Below are 19305 nucleotides of genomic sequence, written 5' to 3'. Positions count from 1 at the left end.
ACAAGTGTTGGTGAGGATCTGGAGAAAAAGGAACCCTCATGCATTGCTGGTAGGAATGTAAATTGGTACAGCCACTGTGGAAAACTGTGGAGATTCCTCACAAAATTAAAAATAGAAATACCATATGATCCAATAATTCTGCTACTGGTTATTCACCCAAAGAAAATGAGAACACTAATCAAAATGATATTTGCACCCCTATGTTTACTGCAGTATTACACAAATAAGGAAGATATGAGATATCTATCATAGAATATCACACAGCCATAAAAACAAATGAAACCTTGCCATTTGCAACAACACGGATGAACCTAGAGAGTATTATGTGAAGTGAAATAAGTCAGACAGACAAAGACAAATACCATATGATTTCACTCATATGTGGAACCTAATAAAGAAAACAAATGGTGCGCCTGGGTGGCTCAGTTGGTTAAGCTTTCGACTTTGGCTCAGGTCATGATCTTACTGTTTGTGGGTTTGAGCCTCACGTTGGGCTCTGTGCTGACAGCTCAGAGCCTAGAGCCTGCTTTGGATTCTGTGTATCCCTCTCTCTCTCTGCCCCTCCTCTGCTCACACTCTATCATTCTCTCTCAAAAATAAACATTAAAAATATTAAAAAAAAAAACAAAAAAACCGAATAAACAAAAAGCAGAGTCAGACCTATAAATACACAGAACAAACTCGAACTGATGGTGGCCAGAGGGTAGGGGGGTTGAGAGGGATGGGCATTTGCATAAAGGGGTGTAGGAGAAACAGGCTTCCAGTTATGGAATGAAAAAGTCATGGAAATACAAGGGACAGCATAGATAATACAGTCAATGATATTGTAATAGTATGGTTTGGTGACCTATGATAGCTACACTTGTGGTGAGCATAGCACAATGTAGACAGTTGTTGAATCACTATGTTGTACCTGAAATTGATGTAACACTGCATGTCAACTATACTCAAATAAAAAAAAAATTAAAATTATTTAAGGCATAGTGTGAAGAAATATTATTTTCCACTGAATTTAGAAACACAGGAGCATGAATAAGAATTTTTCAGCTTTTATCCAGCGGGGTCCAGGTAGAGACATGCTGTCAGACATCAAACTGTCATCACTGGAACGACAGAATCAGACATCAGGTTTTTCCATAGTAGATAACATAATTCTTACAACCATTCAATGCTCTTTGGTCAACTGTTCTGATTACTAATTTCTCATATAGCTTGATACTAGAAAGGGAGTACCCTAGATAGTAGATATGAGAATTCAATAAAATGATACATTCTGTTGTGAAATTCACCAATCGACATTGTGGCTTATATATGGTTTTGTGTCTGATTCTGGTCAGCAAAAGCCATTTCTTGATTGTCTGATCAACTCCAGGTTTACTTCTAAAAGAGTTTCTAGATCTATGAGTTCAGAATTAGACTCCAACATACTGTCAACAAGCTTTCCTTGGTGATGTTTATTTCATTCGGAGTTTTAAAAAAGTTACTATCTATTTTGTTAAAAAGTCTGTATCATATTGAGGTGATCTCTTCTTCCTCAGAATATTTGAATACCCCAGCCCGGGGTCACCACTATTCTACTTTCTTTCTCTATTAATGCAACTAATCTATTACTTCACAGAAGTGTAATACAGTATTTGTCTTTTTGTGTCTTATTCACTCAGATAATATCTTCAAGGTCATCCACCCTGTAGCATGTATTTCATTCCTTTTTATGGCTGAACAGTATTCCATCGTGTGGATACGTGTATTCTTTATTCATCTGTCCATGGACATTTGGGTTGTTTCTACCTTAACTACTGTGAAGAATGCTATGAGCATTGGTATGCAATTGTCTTTTCAGGGATCGATTGATTGATTGATTGAAAGTTTATTTATTTATTTTGAGAGAAAGAGAGAGAGAGAAAAAGCGGGGTAGGGGCAGAGAGAGAGGGGGACAGAGGATCCAAAGTGGGCTCTGTGCTGACAGCAGAGAGCCCGATGTGGGGCTCAGACTCATGAACTGTGAGATCACAACCTAACTGAAGTCAGACGTTCAACTAACTAAGTCACCCAGGTGCCCCCCAAAATTTAAATAATAAGAAAAATATTATTTACACATGTGGCCACCATTCCCCTTACTCTTCATTCCTTGGTGTATGCCCCATATTACCGTCTGGAATCACTTTCCTTCTCTCTGAAGGACATTCTCTAACATTTCCTGTAATGCATATTTTTGGATAAGTCTGAAGAAGTCTTTACTTCACTTTGGTTTATTTATTTAAAATTTTTTAAAGTTTATTTATTTTGAGGGAGAGAGAGAGAGAGAGACAGAGTGAGAATGAGCAGGGGAGGGGCTTAGAGAGAGGGGGACAGAGTATCCAAAGCAAGTTCCATGATGACAGCAAGATCCCGACCCAGGGTTCAAACTCACAAAAGGTAAGATTGTGACCTGAGCTGAAGTCGGATGCTTAACAGACTTAGCCACCAGACGCCCCCGTGTCACTTTGGTTTTTAAAAGATGTATTCGGTGGGTGGTGACTTCTAGGTTGACAGCCTTTGTCTTCTTTCAGTACAAGAAGCTCTCACATCCAACTATCTTCTCACTTGCATTGTTTTCTGACAAGGAATCTGATGCATCCTCATCTTTCTCCTCCATCTTTTTTCTTTTTAAAATGCTTATTTATTTTGTGAGAGAGAGCATGAGCAAGCAGGGGAGGGGCAGAGAGAGAGGGAGGGAGAGAACCCCAAGCAGGCTCCACACTGTCAGCACAGAGCCCGATGTGGGGCTCGATCCCAAAAACTGTGAGATCATGACCTAAGCCGAAATCAAGAGTTGGACATTCAACCGACTGAGCCACCCAGGTGCCCCTCTTTTTTTCCTTTATCACTGCTTTTAAGCAATTTGATCATGTTGTGCCTTGGTACAGCCTTCTTCATGTTGCTTTGTGTTTGGGGTTTGTTGAGTTTCTTGAGTCTAAGAGTTTGCAGTTTTCATCAAATTTGAAAAAATTTCAGCCATTATTTTTTCAAATATTTTAAATTTCCCCCTTCTCTTTTCTCCTACAGGGACTCCACAAGCACGTGTATTGGGCCACTTGACATTGTCTTGCAGGGTCCTAATTTTTTGCTCTTTTTTAAGGTGGTGGCATCTTTTCCCCCCCTTTTCTCATTGTGTCTCATTTCAGGTACTTTTATTGCTGTATCTTCAAGTTTACAAATCTTTCTTCTGCAATATCTACACTGCTGTTAATCTCATCAAGTGAATTAAAAAAAAAAAAAAGACCTTAGAGGCTGTTTTTTATCCCTATCCGTAACATATGCATAACAATTATTTTAATGACTTTGTCTTTTGTTTTTTTGTTTTAATGTTCATTTATTTTTGAGAAAGAGACAGAACGTGAGCAGGGGAGGAACAGAGAGAGAGGGAGACACAGAATCCGAAGCAGGCTCCAAGCTCTGATCTGTTAGCATAGAGCCCGACATGGGGATCGAACTCACGAGCCATGAGATCACAACCTGAGCCAAAGTCGGATGCCCAACTGACTGAGCCACCCAGGTGCCCCTGACCTTGTCTTTTAATTCTATAATCTATGTCAGTCCTGGATCAGTTCGAATGACTGACTTTTCTTCTCATTATAGGTTGTAGTTTCCTGCTGTTTTGTAAGCATGGTAATTTTGGATCCAATGGCACGAATTCTGAATTTTATCTTTTGGGTGCTAGAGAGTTTGCATTCCCATAAATATTTTTGAGCTTTGTTCTGGGGCACAGGTTTCTTGGAAACTGTATGGTTCTTTTGGGTCACGTTTTCAAGATTTGCTGGCTGGGATTAGGGCAGCATTTAGTCAAGGGCTAATTACTCCCTAAGAGCAATGCCAAGATTTCTGTCTGTACTCTCCCTGGTATCCAATGAATCATGAGGTTTTTCCAAAGGTTGGTGGGAGCAGGTACTATTTGCAACCCTTGGTGAGTGCTGGCCATTGTTGCTTCTTACCCTTTGGGGTGGTTGTTTCTCTGACCTTGGGTAGTTGCTTCACATGCACATGCTGAGCAGCGCCCAGATGAACACCTGCTGTGGACGCTCTGAGGCTATTTGGAGGTCCCCCTATGCAGCATGCTGTTCTCTGGCTCTCTGCTCTGCAAACTCCAGCTGTGTGATGTCTCCCAGCTCAGCTCTCTTGTTTCACTAGCGGAGTCTACTGAGCTCTGCCTTGGCTTCCCCACTCATCCACAGACTAGAAAGTCTCTCAAGGAAGTAAACCAGCTAACTGCAGGGCTCGCTCATTTACTTCTTGTATCTTAGGAATCGCCGTCTTCCCTTGCTTGATGTGAGTGACTGGAAAACCATGGTTTCAAGTTTCTTTAACATTTATCCTTCTTTTGTTCATCTTATAGCTACACTGTATTCTACGGTGCACATACACAATTATTTGTTTGTCTAATCATATATTTATGTAATTTTTTCCCAGTTTTTTGGCTGTTACAACATATAAAACTCTATTTTTGGATATACGTGTGAATATATTGTACAATAAATCTTGAGTTGTGGAATTCGTAGATTAAGTGGTCTGAGCATTTAAATTTTTGATAGCTATTGCCAAACTATTCACTCAAAAGGCCTCCTACCAACAGTGTTTCCTCTAAATTCTTGCAAACACTGGTTGCTATCAACATCTTAAAAGTTTGCCAAACTTACAATGGAAAGATATTTCATTATTTTGACCTGAATAACATTGCAATTGTGTATTGTTTCAAGATTTGAAAGAAAACAACTGTAAAATCACCCAAACCTGGGCTTTTGTTATGAGATAATTCTTTCCTCCTTTGGGAATATATTGGCATATTTATGTCAATATTTCTTCTGGGGTCAAGCTAGGAAATATTTTTCTTAAATTCACCCATTTCATTAATATTTTGAAGTTTATTTGCTTAATTTTGCACAATGCTTTTATTAATTATTGCAATGTCCTCTGTATGTTTTGAAAACAAGCATTCTACAATTTTAAAAAACCAACTATGTCCCCTGCCTTCCACTCTCCAACTTCCACACTTCTGTCTGCCCCAAGGCCATCATCTGCAGGTAAATAACAGTCCACACCCATGTGTTGCCTCAGATAAGCAACTATATTCATAGTTCATAACTTCCCCCTTCCCCCACCTCCCAAATTCTCTGTCCTTCTCCTTTTTCTAAACTATGTCCTTCCTCCCTCCCCTCCTTTAAAGTAGTAATAAAACATGTATAAAAAAAAATACTAAATGACCATCTGGGGTGCCGGGTGGCTCAGTCGGTTGGGCATCCGACTTCAGCTCAGGTCATGATCTCGTGATTCGTGAGTTTGAGCCCCGTGTTGGGCTCTCTGCTGTCAGCCCGGAGCCTGCTTTGGATCCTCTGACCTCCTCCCTCTGCCCTTCCCCAACTTGTGCTCACTCTCTCATTCTCTCTCTCAAAAATCAATAAAATATTAAAAATAATTATTAAAAAAAAAGGTACTAAATGCCCATGAAATGCAAGGTAGACCGGCACGTGCTAGGAAAGACTCACATGCAGTAAAATACAAATCCCTGATCTCGGGGAGGTTCCTCCCTAGAAACAGTTACCAAAAATCTCCACTTCCCTTACAAAGGCTTCAGAACCTATCCCTGAAGCCGAAGTCACGTCAGCCATTACACCCATGCCTCCCCACAGGCAGGCAGAGCTCACTGGTGGTGTAGCTAGGGATGGACCTTGTGTGATGTCTTCCTGCAGTCACGGCTAGGTTAAGTTCATCTGAATGCATCTTTTCTTCCCGTGGAGGTCTGTTTCAAGCCCGCCTCACCTTACGGACATGACAGGAAAAGAGGATGTTCATGTATTTGTCCTTCCGTTTCAGTTCATTTGCGACGGGGACAAAAGTGCCTGAGGTCTGAGGTGTATCTGGCTTCTGAAAGAAAAAGGAAACATGACAAAATGAGTCTGCTTAGCATTTTAGATGAAAAGGGAATCTTTCGGTTGCCTGCTTTGTAACCATGCTCAGTTTCACACACACACTTTTATCTCCCATCCCAGATGGTGAGCAGCTAAAGGGGTGTTACAATAATACCGGAGGGCCTATAAAATTTTTAAAATAAGGGATGGGAGGGAGAATGAAATGTTGCTTTGGGAATAATTAATATAAAGGTGGTAATTAAAAATAGCTGCTGACTTATGCAAGGGAATGTTTAAATGTGTAAAAATTAGGTTGTGGAGTGTACCTAATACATATGGCACAGAGACACAGACGACCTTTCTTAAAGCAGGGGAAACATCAAATATTGCGCAGTTAGAAGCAACAAAATCTTTTTGTTTAGTATCTTATTGCTTATAGAAGTTTAGCTTCTGTAGGTGTCTTGTTCTTTCCACAAATTCTTGCAGAAAAATTCTTCCCTTTCTGTAAATCCTTCCTGTAAAGGGAGCAGGAGTCGATTGTACTTTGTTCTCCTGGACGTACCGAAGCAAGATAGTTGCCCTCCCAGGCTCTTTGCAGCCCCAGGTCGGCCCTTTGACCTTTCAACATTTCCATGGCTGCAACCTTTGCCCTGACTTGGGGCAGGTCAGAGGCGGGCATGCTCTTGATGAGCTGGGATGCTCTCCATCTGTAAGTCAATAAACGAAATATATTAGGATTTACAAACCCAATCCCATTCATTCCCCAAAATAACTGAGCTGCCATTCAGCAGAATTTAAACCAAAGTACTTGCATGCTACTCAATACAACAACGCCAACACCAACACCACCAACAAACAAACAAACAAAAATCAAAGGTCTCCAAAATATACACAGAGCTTGTTAGACAAAGATTTGCATAACTTTCTTTGTCATTTGTGTGTTTTGAAAGCAACTAGAACTTCATGATACGTGGGTTCTCCTAACAGTTATAGTTAGAGCACACAGAGTTTGGATTCATCACTCATTCAATCAATAAATGCTTCCTAGGCACTTACTAAACTCCTGATGCTGGGCGGTGGAGGCCCAGCAGTGAACAGTCGGATAAAGGTCCTTTCTGCTAGGTGCTTACATTCTAGAAGCAGGGACAGACAGCAAAGAAACCAACAAGCATGAGTGACATGCTAAGTGCTATGGAGAAACTCAGGCAAGGAAGGAAGGACAGGGGTGCAGTGGAGAGCAGGAACGGGTTTGGGGTGTTATTGATATAGGGAGGTCTGGGGGGGGCACCACTGATCAGGATCTGTAAGCAGAGACATTCAGGAAGTGAGGGGGGGTACGTGGATATTTGAACAAGAGCGTCTTCTCCAGGAAGAGCACAGTAGTGCAAGGGTTCTAAAGTGTGTACCTGCTGAGTGGGTTGGGGGACCAGTGAGGAGCCCTGTGAAGCTGCAGCAGGAAGGGTGTGGGGGAGGGGAGCAGGTGGGGAGGCCAGAGAGGAGCCCAGGGACAGATCCACACAGCCACGGAGGCCATTGTGAGGACTCTGGCCTTTACTCTGAATGAGACTAGAAGCCACTGGAAGGTTCTGAACAAGGAAGGGACATGACCTGACTCCTGCTTTACAGGATCATCCCAACTGCTGTGTGAAAGAAGGCTGGAGTGGGTAGGAGGCTCTTTGTGTAATGCACATGGGAGAGATCAATGGCTGGGATTGCAGAGGGAATGGTAGAGGCAGAGACAGGTGTTGGGCCAAGATGTGTTTTGAAGGACATGCCAAGAGAGATGCCGATGTATTAGATGTGGGAGCAAGAGAATAAGGGAGAATTTAAAGACGACTCTGAGATTGTTGGCCCAAGTAACTAAAAACATAAGTTAATCTATTCCTGATTGAGAAAAACAAGCACAAAGGTTTTATTCTATCAGAGCCATCTGAGCCCTACATGCACTTATGCCGTCTTAAAGCAGGGGAATGGAAGCAAACCCAGAATAACAACATGTCCAACTCCATCTCATCCTCCTCCTTCTCCTGCTCCTTGAAAGAGAGCAGGGGTAGAGGGAGAAAGAATCTTAAGCAGGCTTCATGCTCAGCACGGAGCCTGACATGGGGCTCGATCTCACGCACCATGAAATCATGACCTGAGTCAAAATCAAGAGTCAGACACTTAACCAACTGAGCCACCCAGGTGCCCCCAGAACTTCTTTCTATCAGATGGAGTAATCGGGCTGGTGGTTCTCTGGCTGTGCTTCCTCAGGACATGATGATGAGACGCACCTAACATGGAGAGGCGGTGCTCTCTCCCCTAAGTAGGTACACGAAATATTAGACTGCTTCCATCTAAGACTTGCCCAAGATGTATTCCATTTTCAAGAGGGTGACTTGAGCCTAAAGGTTTGTTTTTCTCTCTTAAATTCCTACTGAAATAACCAAATAAATATAAAAACGAGGAAAAACTCTGTAGCAGCACCAGCAAACGAGAACGATATCAATGAACTGAAAGACATGAAGCATTTCTTAGAGATTCGAGGCAGACGGGCTCGAGCTGCTGGTGAGGTGGCTCAGTGCTGAACTGTGCGGTCCACTTGGTGGGAGGAGAGGAACCCCTTCAGCAGAAATGGCACGGACAGTCCTTGGGCCTGAAGTAGCCAGGGCTGGTGGCCAGGACAGGCAGTGAAGGATCTCACTGTGGGAGATGTGCCAGTTCTCCGCACAAAGAATGGCTGCCCGTGGTGAGATGGGGCCATCTGCTGCAGCAGACAGCGTCAAAGGTAGCAGGATACAAAAACAACAGCCATGGAAGAAGTAAAGGCTCAGCCTAAGAGTGAAATCCTCTTCTCTGCTCTCTGGGGCCAACTGACACTCCAATGGGACAGACTGTCCTAAAGTCATTCCACAAAAGGCTGGCAGAATGACAGGCTGGGAGCAGTTGGTGGTCATAGTCAAGGTCAACTGGTGACGGGCACATCCTATAACACTAAGCGGCTTGCTGAGCAACTGCCCCAATTAGCCCTCAGGTTCCAAATTTTATTCTCAGTGGGGGGACGTCTTTGCTCTATCTGCTGGTCTGTTTTCGGCCTCAGTGCCCAGTCCGTCTGTCCCTTCTTCACTACCCACAGTGGCCCAGGACAAGGCCTATACATGACTGACTCCAGAGGCATGCTGGGCATCTGATAAGTAAACTGTCATCTATAAACCTATGTAGCCCCCAACAACATGTTTATGGAGGCCATAAAAATTGCCAGTCTCGACAACATGGTAAGGGGGACAAAGCTGAGCATGAGGAAGGCTCCTAGTCTTTCCAGAATGGAAAAGAATTACTGTGAGGAACAGGAGCGAGCTTAACTATGATTAGACAGGCTGCGATTTTAGAAAACAAACAAAACAAACAAAAACCCATGGTCAGAGTGGAATCCTTTAATTTCTCAGTAGTCCACAGATCAAAAAAGTTAAGAATAAATTAAGTAGGATACAGTGACTACATCAGGGGTTGGTAAACCACAGTCTGTGCCAAATTCAGCCTATGGCCTGGTTTTGTGCTGCTCGTGAGCTAAGAATAGTTTTTACATGTTTGACAAAACCAGAGCAAAACAAAGGAAAATATGTGACAGAGACCATATGTAGCCCATAAAGCCTAAAATATTTATTATCTGGCCCTTAACAGAAAAAGTCTGCCTTTGGACGAGATTAACACAACTGGCAGGATTCATTTAGTGTGTGTGCACACGCGCGTGTGTCTGTGTGTGCACAAGGTTAGCAGACACAGCAGATGCGTTATTGTCAAAGTACTCATTAACCTAAGCCCCAAGAAGGCTGGGACTATCTCTTATATCTTTATTTTTTGTCACCATATCCCTGGAACCTAGGCCAGTGACCATGACACAGTTGGCCTGGAGTAAGTATCTGCTAAACGAATAAACTGAATTTTGCAATAATTAATCAATTATAGGCCATATACAAAACCATCAGAATCTAAAAAGAAGACTGTACAGGTCACAGTGCAACACAGTCAAATCAATAATTCTTGGTGGCAATTAAAAATACTACATAGATCTTTCTTGTCGTGGACAGGTCTCCCCCCCCACACCCCAATTTTTTTTTTCAGTTTATTGATTTATTTAGAGAGAAAGAGAGAGAGGGAAAGACAGTGATTCCCGAACAGGTTCTATGCTGCCAGCATAGGGCCCAATGTAGGGCTCGATCTCATGCACTGAACCTTGACATCATGACCTGAGCTGAAATCAAGAGTCAGACACTTAACCGACTGAGCCACCCAGGTGCCCCTCCAAAAATTTTAAGTAGTCATATAACCTTATTTGTGTAAAAAAAGAGAGGAAAAAAGTCTCAAATGATATGTGATATGCATACACACTCTTAGTATGAACAAACATTTCTACAGTGTTTATTATGTGTCAGTTACTATCTGAAATGCTTCATAGCTCTATTTACTCATAATCTTTTCAACAACCTTACAAGCAGGTACTACTATTATGCTACTTTTACCATAATACGGTATGGAAACTGAGGCACAGAGAGATTATCTAGTTTGCCCAAGGTTATACAACCAGGCAGCAACAGAGACTGAACATGGACCCAGGCTTCAGGGTTTGTGTTCTTAACCATTATACCATGCTGTCCCTTACATGGGGGCATGTGTTTGTAAACGCACAGACACAGACATATATAAGGGTGCAAACTAACTGTTAATGAGTGATTATCTCAGGGGAAGGAAATACGATGGAGGGGAGGAGAGGAGAGGAGGTATGGAGAATTGCAACTTGATATCCTATATATTTCCGTATTATTTCACTTAAAAAAAACCATAGTGAGCATGTATTCACGTACAGCTTAGCTACTTTTTAAATTATGTCAAAAGTGCAGGTTACAGATACCATTCATGAAAAACACTTACTTGTGCATTAAAAAGCCTGCCAAGGTTTACAGTGAACATTGATCGTATTAGATCTGAGAACAGAGGTAATTTTGCTTTCAGTAATTACTGTTTGATTTTTTTCCTTTTTATGAGATATCATTCCTCTTTCTTTTTCTTTTCTTTTTCTTTTTACAAAAGGCAAATAGGATACATATTAAAGCATTTTTTTCCTCTGCATTTTTAAACATTTTTTGATATCTGCCACCAGTTATACAGAGCTAATTCTAAAAGAAGATGAAATCTGATTTAGCACAGAATTAGAAATTAGTTCTTTTACATTCAGTAGGCCAATTATTTCATCGTGTTCTTTGGGAAATACCTCAATGCCACATGACCACATTTGAGACTGCTAGCTTAGTGTGTGTGACTGGACGGCTGTATCTAAGCCACAGCTAAATGTACCTGGTGCCCAGTGGCAACAAACAGGCTACGTGGTGAAGGGGAGGGAGCTGTGAGTAACTAACCACACACTCGGATTCAGGGCAGCCTGCCAAAAACGAAGATCAGCTGAAAAGATACTAGATTTTACATGGGTGTTTATTTACTGTGTTAAAAAAAAAAAAGGTTGCTTTAAAACAACTGCGTTCCCACTTGTACTTTAAAGTCATCTGGGAAACTTTAGAAAGAACCTCTGTTTACTGTTAAAAACTGAGAACAAACTGAGGGTTGATGGGGGGTGGGAGGGAGGGCAGGGTGGGTGATGGGTATTGAGGAGGGCACCTTTTGGGATGAGCACTGGGTGTTGTATGGAAACCAATTTGACAGTAAATTTCATATATTAAAAAAATAAAATAAAATAAAATAAAATAAAATAAAATAAAATAAAAAGAAAAGAAAAAAAAAGAAAAAAAAAAGAAAAGAAAAAAAAAAAAGAAAGAACCTCTGTTTGGCATGCCTGGGTGGCTCAGTTGGTTGAGCGTCTGATTCTTGATTTCAACCAAGGTCATGATCCCAGGGTCGTGGGATCGAGCCCTGCGTGAGGCTCTGTGCTGGGTGTGGACCCTGCTGGAGATTCTTTCTCTCTATCCCACTTGCACTCCTCTTTCTTTCCCTCTCTCTCTCAAAGAAAAAAAAAAAAGGACCTCTGTTTGGGCCCCCTCCCTGGTTCTGTTAAACATGACTTTCTGGAGGCAGGATGTGGGCATCGGTAAGTTTCATAAACTCCTTGGTATGTTTCATAACCAGGATAGAGAAGCAAAGGATTAACAGACTTTCTGGTTTGAGTTTTATGTGGTGATTTTAATAAATAGTTATTTCTTGCTCATAAAAAAAAGAGATAGCATGTAACAGCTTAACTATGGCATGATTCAGGGGTTGTGCACACTGCTGTCAGCTGTGTGCTGACACAGGGAAAAATACAAACAGGTTCCGCTATTTTGAGAGGTAAACAGATGCCCTTTGAAAGCAAAACCTTCAGACCTGAAGACATGAGGTAAAAGTCACATAGGCAGATGGCTGGGCCAATACCACGGTCTCAGATTTGTGACTTTATATATTAAGTGTGTTACCATAAATTGAAGCAGCAGGCTCTTACCTATTAAAAATTGCCTGTAAGGCCTCCTCGAAACGGCGAAGAACTTTAGGTGGGGTTGGCCACTTCACATGCTTCCCGTAGTCCTTCATGCTCTTGACGCCGTGGAAGCGTCTGGCAACCTCGTGAATGTAGGACTTCACTTTGTAACGTCGGTAATATCTGATAATCGTCAGAGCTGCCTTGGTTCTCTTGTACCGCATGCGGGCTAGCGTGCCTCGCCACACCTTCACAATGGAGAAAGAAAGAGAAAAGTGTTGCTGGCTGGCTCAGTCAGTAGTACATGACTTTGAAATTGTATACACTCCTCTACTTATGAAGTACCAACGTGGGATCTTGCGTATTGCCAACAAAATCAGGCAGGGACAAAGCACGTCAGTTCCGCCTGCCACCAACAGATGGCGTCAGGAGTCACGTTGGTCATTGGCTTCAGTGGTCTACCTGTTCATGACGTCCACCGGGCTGTGTGCTGACTCTGAAGCAGAGTGCTTGAACAGTCATGAAGAGAAGAAAGCCAAAATGCAAATGTCTCTGGACAAATATATTTTTTTATTTAAAAAAAATTTTTTTAACGTTTATTTATTTTTGAGACAGAGAGAGACAGAGCATGAACAGGGGAGGGGCAGAGAGAGAGGGAGACACAGAATCTGAAACAGGCTCCAGGCTCTGAGCGGTCAGCACAGAGCCTGACGCGGGGCTCGAACTCACGGACCGTGAGATCATGCCCTGAGCCGAAGTCGGACGCTCAACCAACCAAGCCACCCAGGTGCCCCTCTGGACAAATATTTTAAGGATGCTGAAAGGAAGCAGGATGAGTCAGAACCAAAAGCCATCAACGTCTACAGTTCTCTAATGAAACCTAGCTTTACACAGACTACATCACTGGCCACTAGTGTCCCCTCACGCTGCATTTACAAACGGACTTCTACACAGCCTGTGCGGCTCCCCTCCCCAGGTGCTGTGTAAATTTAGATGTAATCCCAGGGAAAGGGTAAACCAGATGACCAAGAATCTTTTAACATCTTTTCTGTGCTCAGAAATCAATTACACAATATATAAATGTCTCTGTGCCTGCTTTACCCAAGCATGGTGAAATCAGAGGTTCCTATGCTTTTCCTTCAGGATCCTCTGCCCACATTCCTGTACTTCTCACTCTCTCAAGTAAAAAGGAATTTGGCATAATCTCTACTTCATTGTTGGCTCTTCCCCTCCACCACCAAAACTTACTCCTTCTACAAGACTTCCAGCATAAACCCCTTTCTCTTTCTTATTTGCTACTACAGTCTCCAAGACCCCAAACTACATGCATCACTTTCTTCAACAAACTGCTCGTACACACTGCCATCACGTTCTGGTTGATAGTTACTGTTGCTAATTAATTAGCCGTTCCAGTTCCTGGGCTGTTGGTATTGACCCCCCACCCCCACCCCACCCCGTCTCCAGCCTCCCAGGACCAAGATTTTCAACCTCTAGTTCAAAGCCCGCAGTATGGGCTCCCAGACTCCCTCAGGTTTCTTTCATTTCCTCTTAAATCCCCACCTGTGCCCACCAATTTCTCAGAAAACCTTGTGTAATGCCTCCTTTATTACAGTCATTTTAGGATTTCTTCATGCCGACTCCTAAACTGGCATATCATAAGTGTTTGCGATGTTCTCCTTTTTTCAGCCTGCTGCATGATACGGATAGATTTTTTTTTTTGCAAGTGACATGTGAGGTCACCAAGGGACCCCGAAGAGGAACCAACGAGTCAAGAAAAGCCATGCTATGTAAGGGAAACACGACACATGAGCAGTTTGCGATGGGAACCTAGAGCTCACGTATAAACAGAATATATAAAGACCATGAGGCAGGGAAAACTTGTTTCTGCACGTGGCGTCAGTACAGCAACCCTTTTTAGCCAAAATGGCTCTCTTCCCCGTCGCCAAATCCATCATGCAGATGGCTTTGTTACGCCTCCACCCTAGTGCTAAAATAAAGGTCCCTTCTTTAGCATCTTGAAAAACCAAAAGAATACAATTACAGGGTGGAAGTCTGTGATTCAATTTCTTAAACAAAACACACTTTTCAAAGTTTCATATTGTTGGTTGCTTTTCTCTTTAACAGAAAGGCAATTAAGACTCCCTGGAGCCATACCTGTATAGGAAATCAATTTTTAATTTTTAAGGAGGGTTCACAGAGTTTCTCATTAAAATGTTTTTGGTTTAATTCTTTAGTAATTTGTGGGGGGAAAAGCATTTTATAAGTAAGTGCTTCTTCAGGGGGAGGTTTTAACGTTTAACAACATTTCATCTTTGTTTTTGGCTTCTTTGGGTTTTGCCTAGTTAAAAAAGTCAGATGGTATTTTACAAATCAAATGCTGATTTAAAAAGACAGCAGCTTTTCCTTTCGCCCACCTGATCCCACTGCCCCACCTCACAGTCTCAGTCCACACAACTGTTCTAACTACTGCTTTCAGTAGTAACAAATAATTTACATATACTGTTATTTCTTGGTTGATCCCTTTGGACATTATCCAGATTATAGACATTGGTGATTTGGCTCTCTCACCTCCCTCTTAACTCTCCTTTATCATCCCAATAATAATCACATCAAACATTTAAGTCGATAGTATTTACATTACACGTTATACTATTATATAATGCACAAATGATTTACATAAAATATACACTAAATATGTTACATATAGATTCACTCTATCTCTGCGCTTTACTTTGTCATGTAAATCCGTGCTTGCTTATAGTTAATAACCGACTCATTTTAAAAACCTGCTTTACTTTCTATATACCTACTGCTAATTTTTGACAGTGCTCTAACAGATCCATCAAATGATCAGTGATGACTTTTCTGATTGTCGAGTACATCACCTGTCTTTTTCTTTGATATTCCCTGTATCCTTTATGCCCCTTTGGCCTAGGGCACAGTTCCTATCCCAGAAACTTTTTAAACTACTCTTCCCATATTGGATCCCCGAGGTTTTGTCTTCCTTTTTCTTGGTTTTCCTCCCTCCAATAGCTTCCAAGAAAGGGTGCATGTCCTGTAAATTTCTGTTCTCTTTGATTTCCTTGAGAGTAAAGCAGTTGTCTAAAATGCTGTGTCTTGGAGGGCAAGAGCAGAGGGGCTGAGAACAGGCTCTGGACACAGAATGCCTGTGTTCAAACCCTGGGTACACTTGGGCCGGCTTAACTTCTCTGTGACTTAGTTTTCTTACCTGTGAAACAGAGATGACAATGGTGCTTAGCTTGTACCCGTATTGTGAAGATTGAAGGCGTTAATACACATAAAACCCTTAAAAAACAATGCCTGGTAGATAGCCAGTACTCAATAAGCACGGGTAGTTATGACTATTCTTTGTCATCAGCGGGCTGTGTTACTTTTTTGTATGTGAAGACTTTTTGCCTCAGTCGCGTGTCCGTGCGTCCTGGAAACTCTAATGAATGTGAGCCATTCTTTCTCAGCCTACTAACTGCCCCCAAATAGTGTTGGATTGGGTATTGTTTCATTCTTCCACCTGTAATGTGGACCAGATGTCCATTATTTATATGCTTTATCTAGTCTCCCGGTTGCCCAAGAGGAAGGAAAAGAGAGCTGGGGCTTGAGGTAGCTGCCATAGAGCTCCTTCCTTAAGAGTAAAGAAATGTACCAGGGGCGTCTGGGTGGCACAGTCGGTTGAGCGTCCGACTTCGGCTCAGGTCATGATTTCACTCGTGGGTTCGAGCTCCGCGTCGGGCTCTGTGCTGACAGCTCAGAGCCTGGAGCCTGCTTCCGATTTTGTGTCTCCCTTTCTCTCTGCCGCTCCCCTGCTCACACTCTGGCTCTTTCTCTCAAAACAAACATTAAAAAGAAAAAAAGAAAAAAAAAAGAAAAAGAAAAGAAATGCACCAGAAGTTTGCTTCACCGAGTCTGGGGTGTCTTGTAATCTCGTAGCTTGATTGAGGACAGCTATTCTTTTTTTCCATGTCTTGTGGAGCTTTCTCTTGATTCAGCCCTAATATTATTTCTAATAGGCGCTTCCCCTATTCCTTGGCCACTTATTGATATATCAGAGGCAAGGAAGGATGGTAAACCTTCTGGACTCTTCTTGCCTGAGGGAGAATGTCTTCTTGATGGAAGAAGGGATCCCTAGACGGCGTGTGGATTATTCCAAGCCTTCCCTCTGGCACACCTATACTCAATGCCAACACCAGCAAAAGCAATGAGACTTTTCAGAATTCCCTCCTTGTACTTTTCCATGTTCCACTCTTCTCTTTGAAGAATGTATTGATCTTTTTAGTACCTTTGTTCAGTTTGGTCCCACTTTTCTTTTTCTGGGTGGCATTTTTCAGCTAATGGTATGAAGTTGGGATCTTTTCTTGGTTTTGGGGTTCACAGCATGTTCTTTGGAAGTTTTACATTTTTGTTAATTTCAGCAAATTTTGGGGAAAGAAATTTTTGTGAGCCTGCGGGTATAGTGCCAACTTTATCAGAAGTCCCTTAGACTTTAGTTCTTTTACTCAGAGAAAAAGTAGCATTGAAAAACTACAGAGGAAAAGGACTACATGAAAAAAATTATTCATGTATTTTTCCTTGTAATCTAAGCATATTTGGTTTAAACAGATATACTCCCATAAGAGTTTGTTAGTCTCTGCAGGGGAGGGATGTTGTTGATTTTCCCACTTCCCTCTTTGTTTAAAGCAGCTTAAGCTGTTGGGTTTTTCGAGAGTCATATAAAGCTTGTGACTGTAGAGGACTTTGCCTCATGATGGAATGTCAGAAAGCAGAGAATTAAATGTTACATTCAATAAGCAAATGTTTAATATTTATTTGCATATGTCTAGAGAGGTTCAACGAAAAAACAAGGGAGCCAAAGGGGCCCTTGTTAAAACGGTATTAACATTAAAGAGGAACTAACTAGATACTATGTGTTTTAGGATATGATGCAAGAGTGGAAGCTGAAAGCTGAAGGAGACACAGTGGGATCTGGAAGGGAAAGTTAATCCGAAGATATAAAGCAGAAGGCAGGCTGACAGGGGAGAGGGCCAGCAAGTCATTTCTTAGGTAGGAAAAAGGACAGAGGCAAACAGAGAGGCTGACTCGGAATAGCCCAGGTACAAAGAGAGACCATCAGAGAACAGTGGATACATCCTTGCTACTGAGAGAATCCAATTCCTCTCCTGTGTACCTTTACCCCCTGTAGTTGACTCTGCCGACACAGTAGCCAGAGTGATCCTTTCAAGACCAAAATCAGATCATGTCACTTCTCTGCTTAAAACTTTGCCACCATTCTGCATTTCCCTGATCTGCATTTCCCTGAGTAACAGCCAACCAAATCCCCCACAATAACCTACAAGGCCCCACGTTCTCTGGTGTGGTTACCTACCCCCCGCCCCCGCCAACTGCAGCCACCCTGGCACCCCCCCTCCCACACAGGCCAGCCACCCTGCCATCTACCCCCAGCTACCCACCCCACCCCCCACTCCTCCACCAACACCCCTCACAAAGGCCAGCACCCTCTTGAGTCCAGGCCTTTCTTTTTTTTTTTTTTTTAATGTTTATTTATTTTTGAGAGAGACAGAGAGAGAGCAAGTGAGCATGAGTGGGGGAAGGGGCAGAGAGAGAGAGGGAGACACAGGACCCAAAGCAGACTCCAGGCTCCCAGCCGTCAGCACAGAGCCTGACATGGGGCTCGAACTCACGAACCGCGAAATCGTGACCTGAGCTGAAGTCAGATGCTTAACCGAGTGAGCCACCCAGGCGCCCCGAGTCCAGGCCTTTCTGCTAATTGCTCCCTCTGCCCAGAATGATCTTCCCCCCAGATATCACCCGGCCAACTTCTTCACTCTCTCTCTCTGCATCCTTGCTCAGTGGTCACTTTCCCAGTGAGCCTGGCCCTGACCATCCATTTAAAATTCAACTTGTCTCCATCTTCCCCTTCTGGCACTCTCTGTTCTTACCATGCTCTATTTTTTCTCCTGCCTCTAACACTTGACCCTCTGCAACACCATGGAACTCACGTATTATTGCACTGTTTACACTCTTCTCCTACTGGAATGTAAGCTCTACCAGGCCAAGAGCTCTTTGTCTTTTTCGCTCACGGATGATACACCACTGCCTAGAATAATGTCAAGGACACAGTAGCCTCTCAATAGTATCTGCTGAATGAATGAATGTTTTCACCTTCATCTTCCAAGCCTCATACTAAATCTTTTATTTTGGCTGTCATGTTTTCCATTTTCAAGAGCTTATCTGTGTTCTCCAAATATTTCTTTTAAAAGCACATTGCTCTTGGTTAACAAAAGCAACATCTCATTTTTCCTCTCTGTGGATATGAATCATGGTTTTACTTTTTACACTGCTCCCTGCATTGTATATTACTTCTAAGTCCCTTATTCTCCCATTTGTCTTGGTCTCAGCCTTTTGTGCTAGAGGCCTTCCTCAAATGTCCAAATGTCTGGGGATCTTTGGCCGTCCATTACGGAATGCCACTCAAAAAATCTGTGTATGTGCTTTATGAATGGGAGCTTTAATACATAGAGTAATTAGGTGGGGACCATCTGTGAGGAACTCCAGAATGTCAGTGTCTTAGTGTTTTTCCTCTTTGCTGCCAGAATTCTGAGTAAAGAGGCATGGGGTGGGGGTGGGGGTGGGGCGGTGGGGAATCTTTAGAATCCAGATTTTCACTTAATTTCCTTGGTTTCAATGTGGTGCCCGACTCCTCTCCTCCACTGTGCCTGGTGTTCCCCAGAGCCCAGAGCTTCTCTGGTTCTATTTTTTCAGAGTAAGCTTCTTCTACCAGAATGAGACTGAGGTCGTCACCTGGCTTTGTGAGGTCTGGGAGGAGACCTTTATTTTGCTTTTCATACAGATTGTCAACCAACTTCCTCCTTCAGCTCTCCTCCTTACCCTTACCTCCAGAGGTTCTTGGCCCTTCCCACTCCTGAATTTTCTACAGTCCTGTGGATGGGTAAACTGGCTTACCTGTCTGCC

General features: G+C 42.6%; 1 protein-coding gene across 1 annotated transcript in view; it reads right to left on the bottom strand.

The window, feature by feature from the left end:
• Window positions 1-19305, bottom strand: part of MYO1D (myosin ID) — a 355990-nt gene that overhangs the window by 148631 nt on the left and 188054 nt on the right. The window contains exons 17-19 of the mRNA XM_049636655.1: window positions 12346-12569; window positions 6445-6589; window positions 5794-5898 (exon numbers count right to left, since the gene is read on the bottom strand). Of these exons, the coding sequence (XP_049492612.1) occupies window positions 5794-5898; window positions 6445-6589; window positions 12346-12569 (474 nt within the window). The remainder of the gene's footprint in view (window positions 1-5793; window positions 5899-6444; window positions 6590-12345; window positions 12570-19305) is intronic.

This window comes from Panthera uncia, chromosome E1, assembly GCF_023721935.1.
Source record: "Panthera uncia isolate 11264 chromosome E1, Puncia_PCG_1.0, whole genome shotgun sequence".
Lineage (NCBI taxonomy): Eukaryota > Metazoa > Chordata > Mammalia > Carnivora > Felidae > Panthera > Panthera uncia.
Note: the sequence above shows the minus strand (reverse complement) of the source record. Positions and strands in the feature narration are given on the sequence as shown.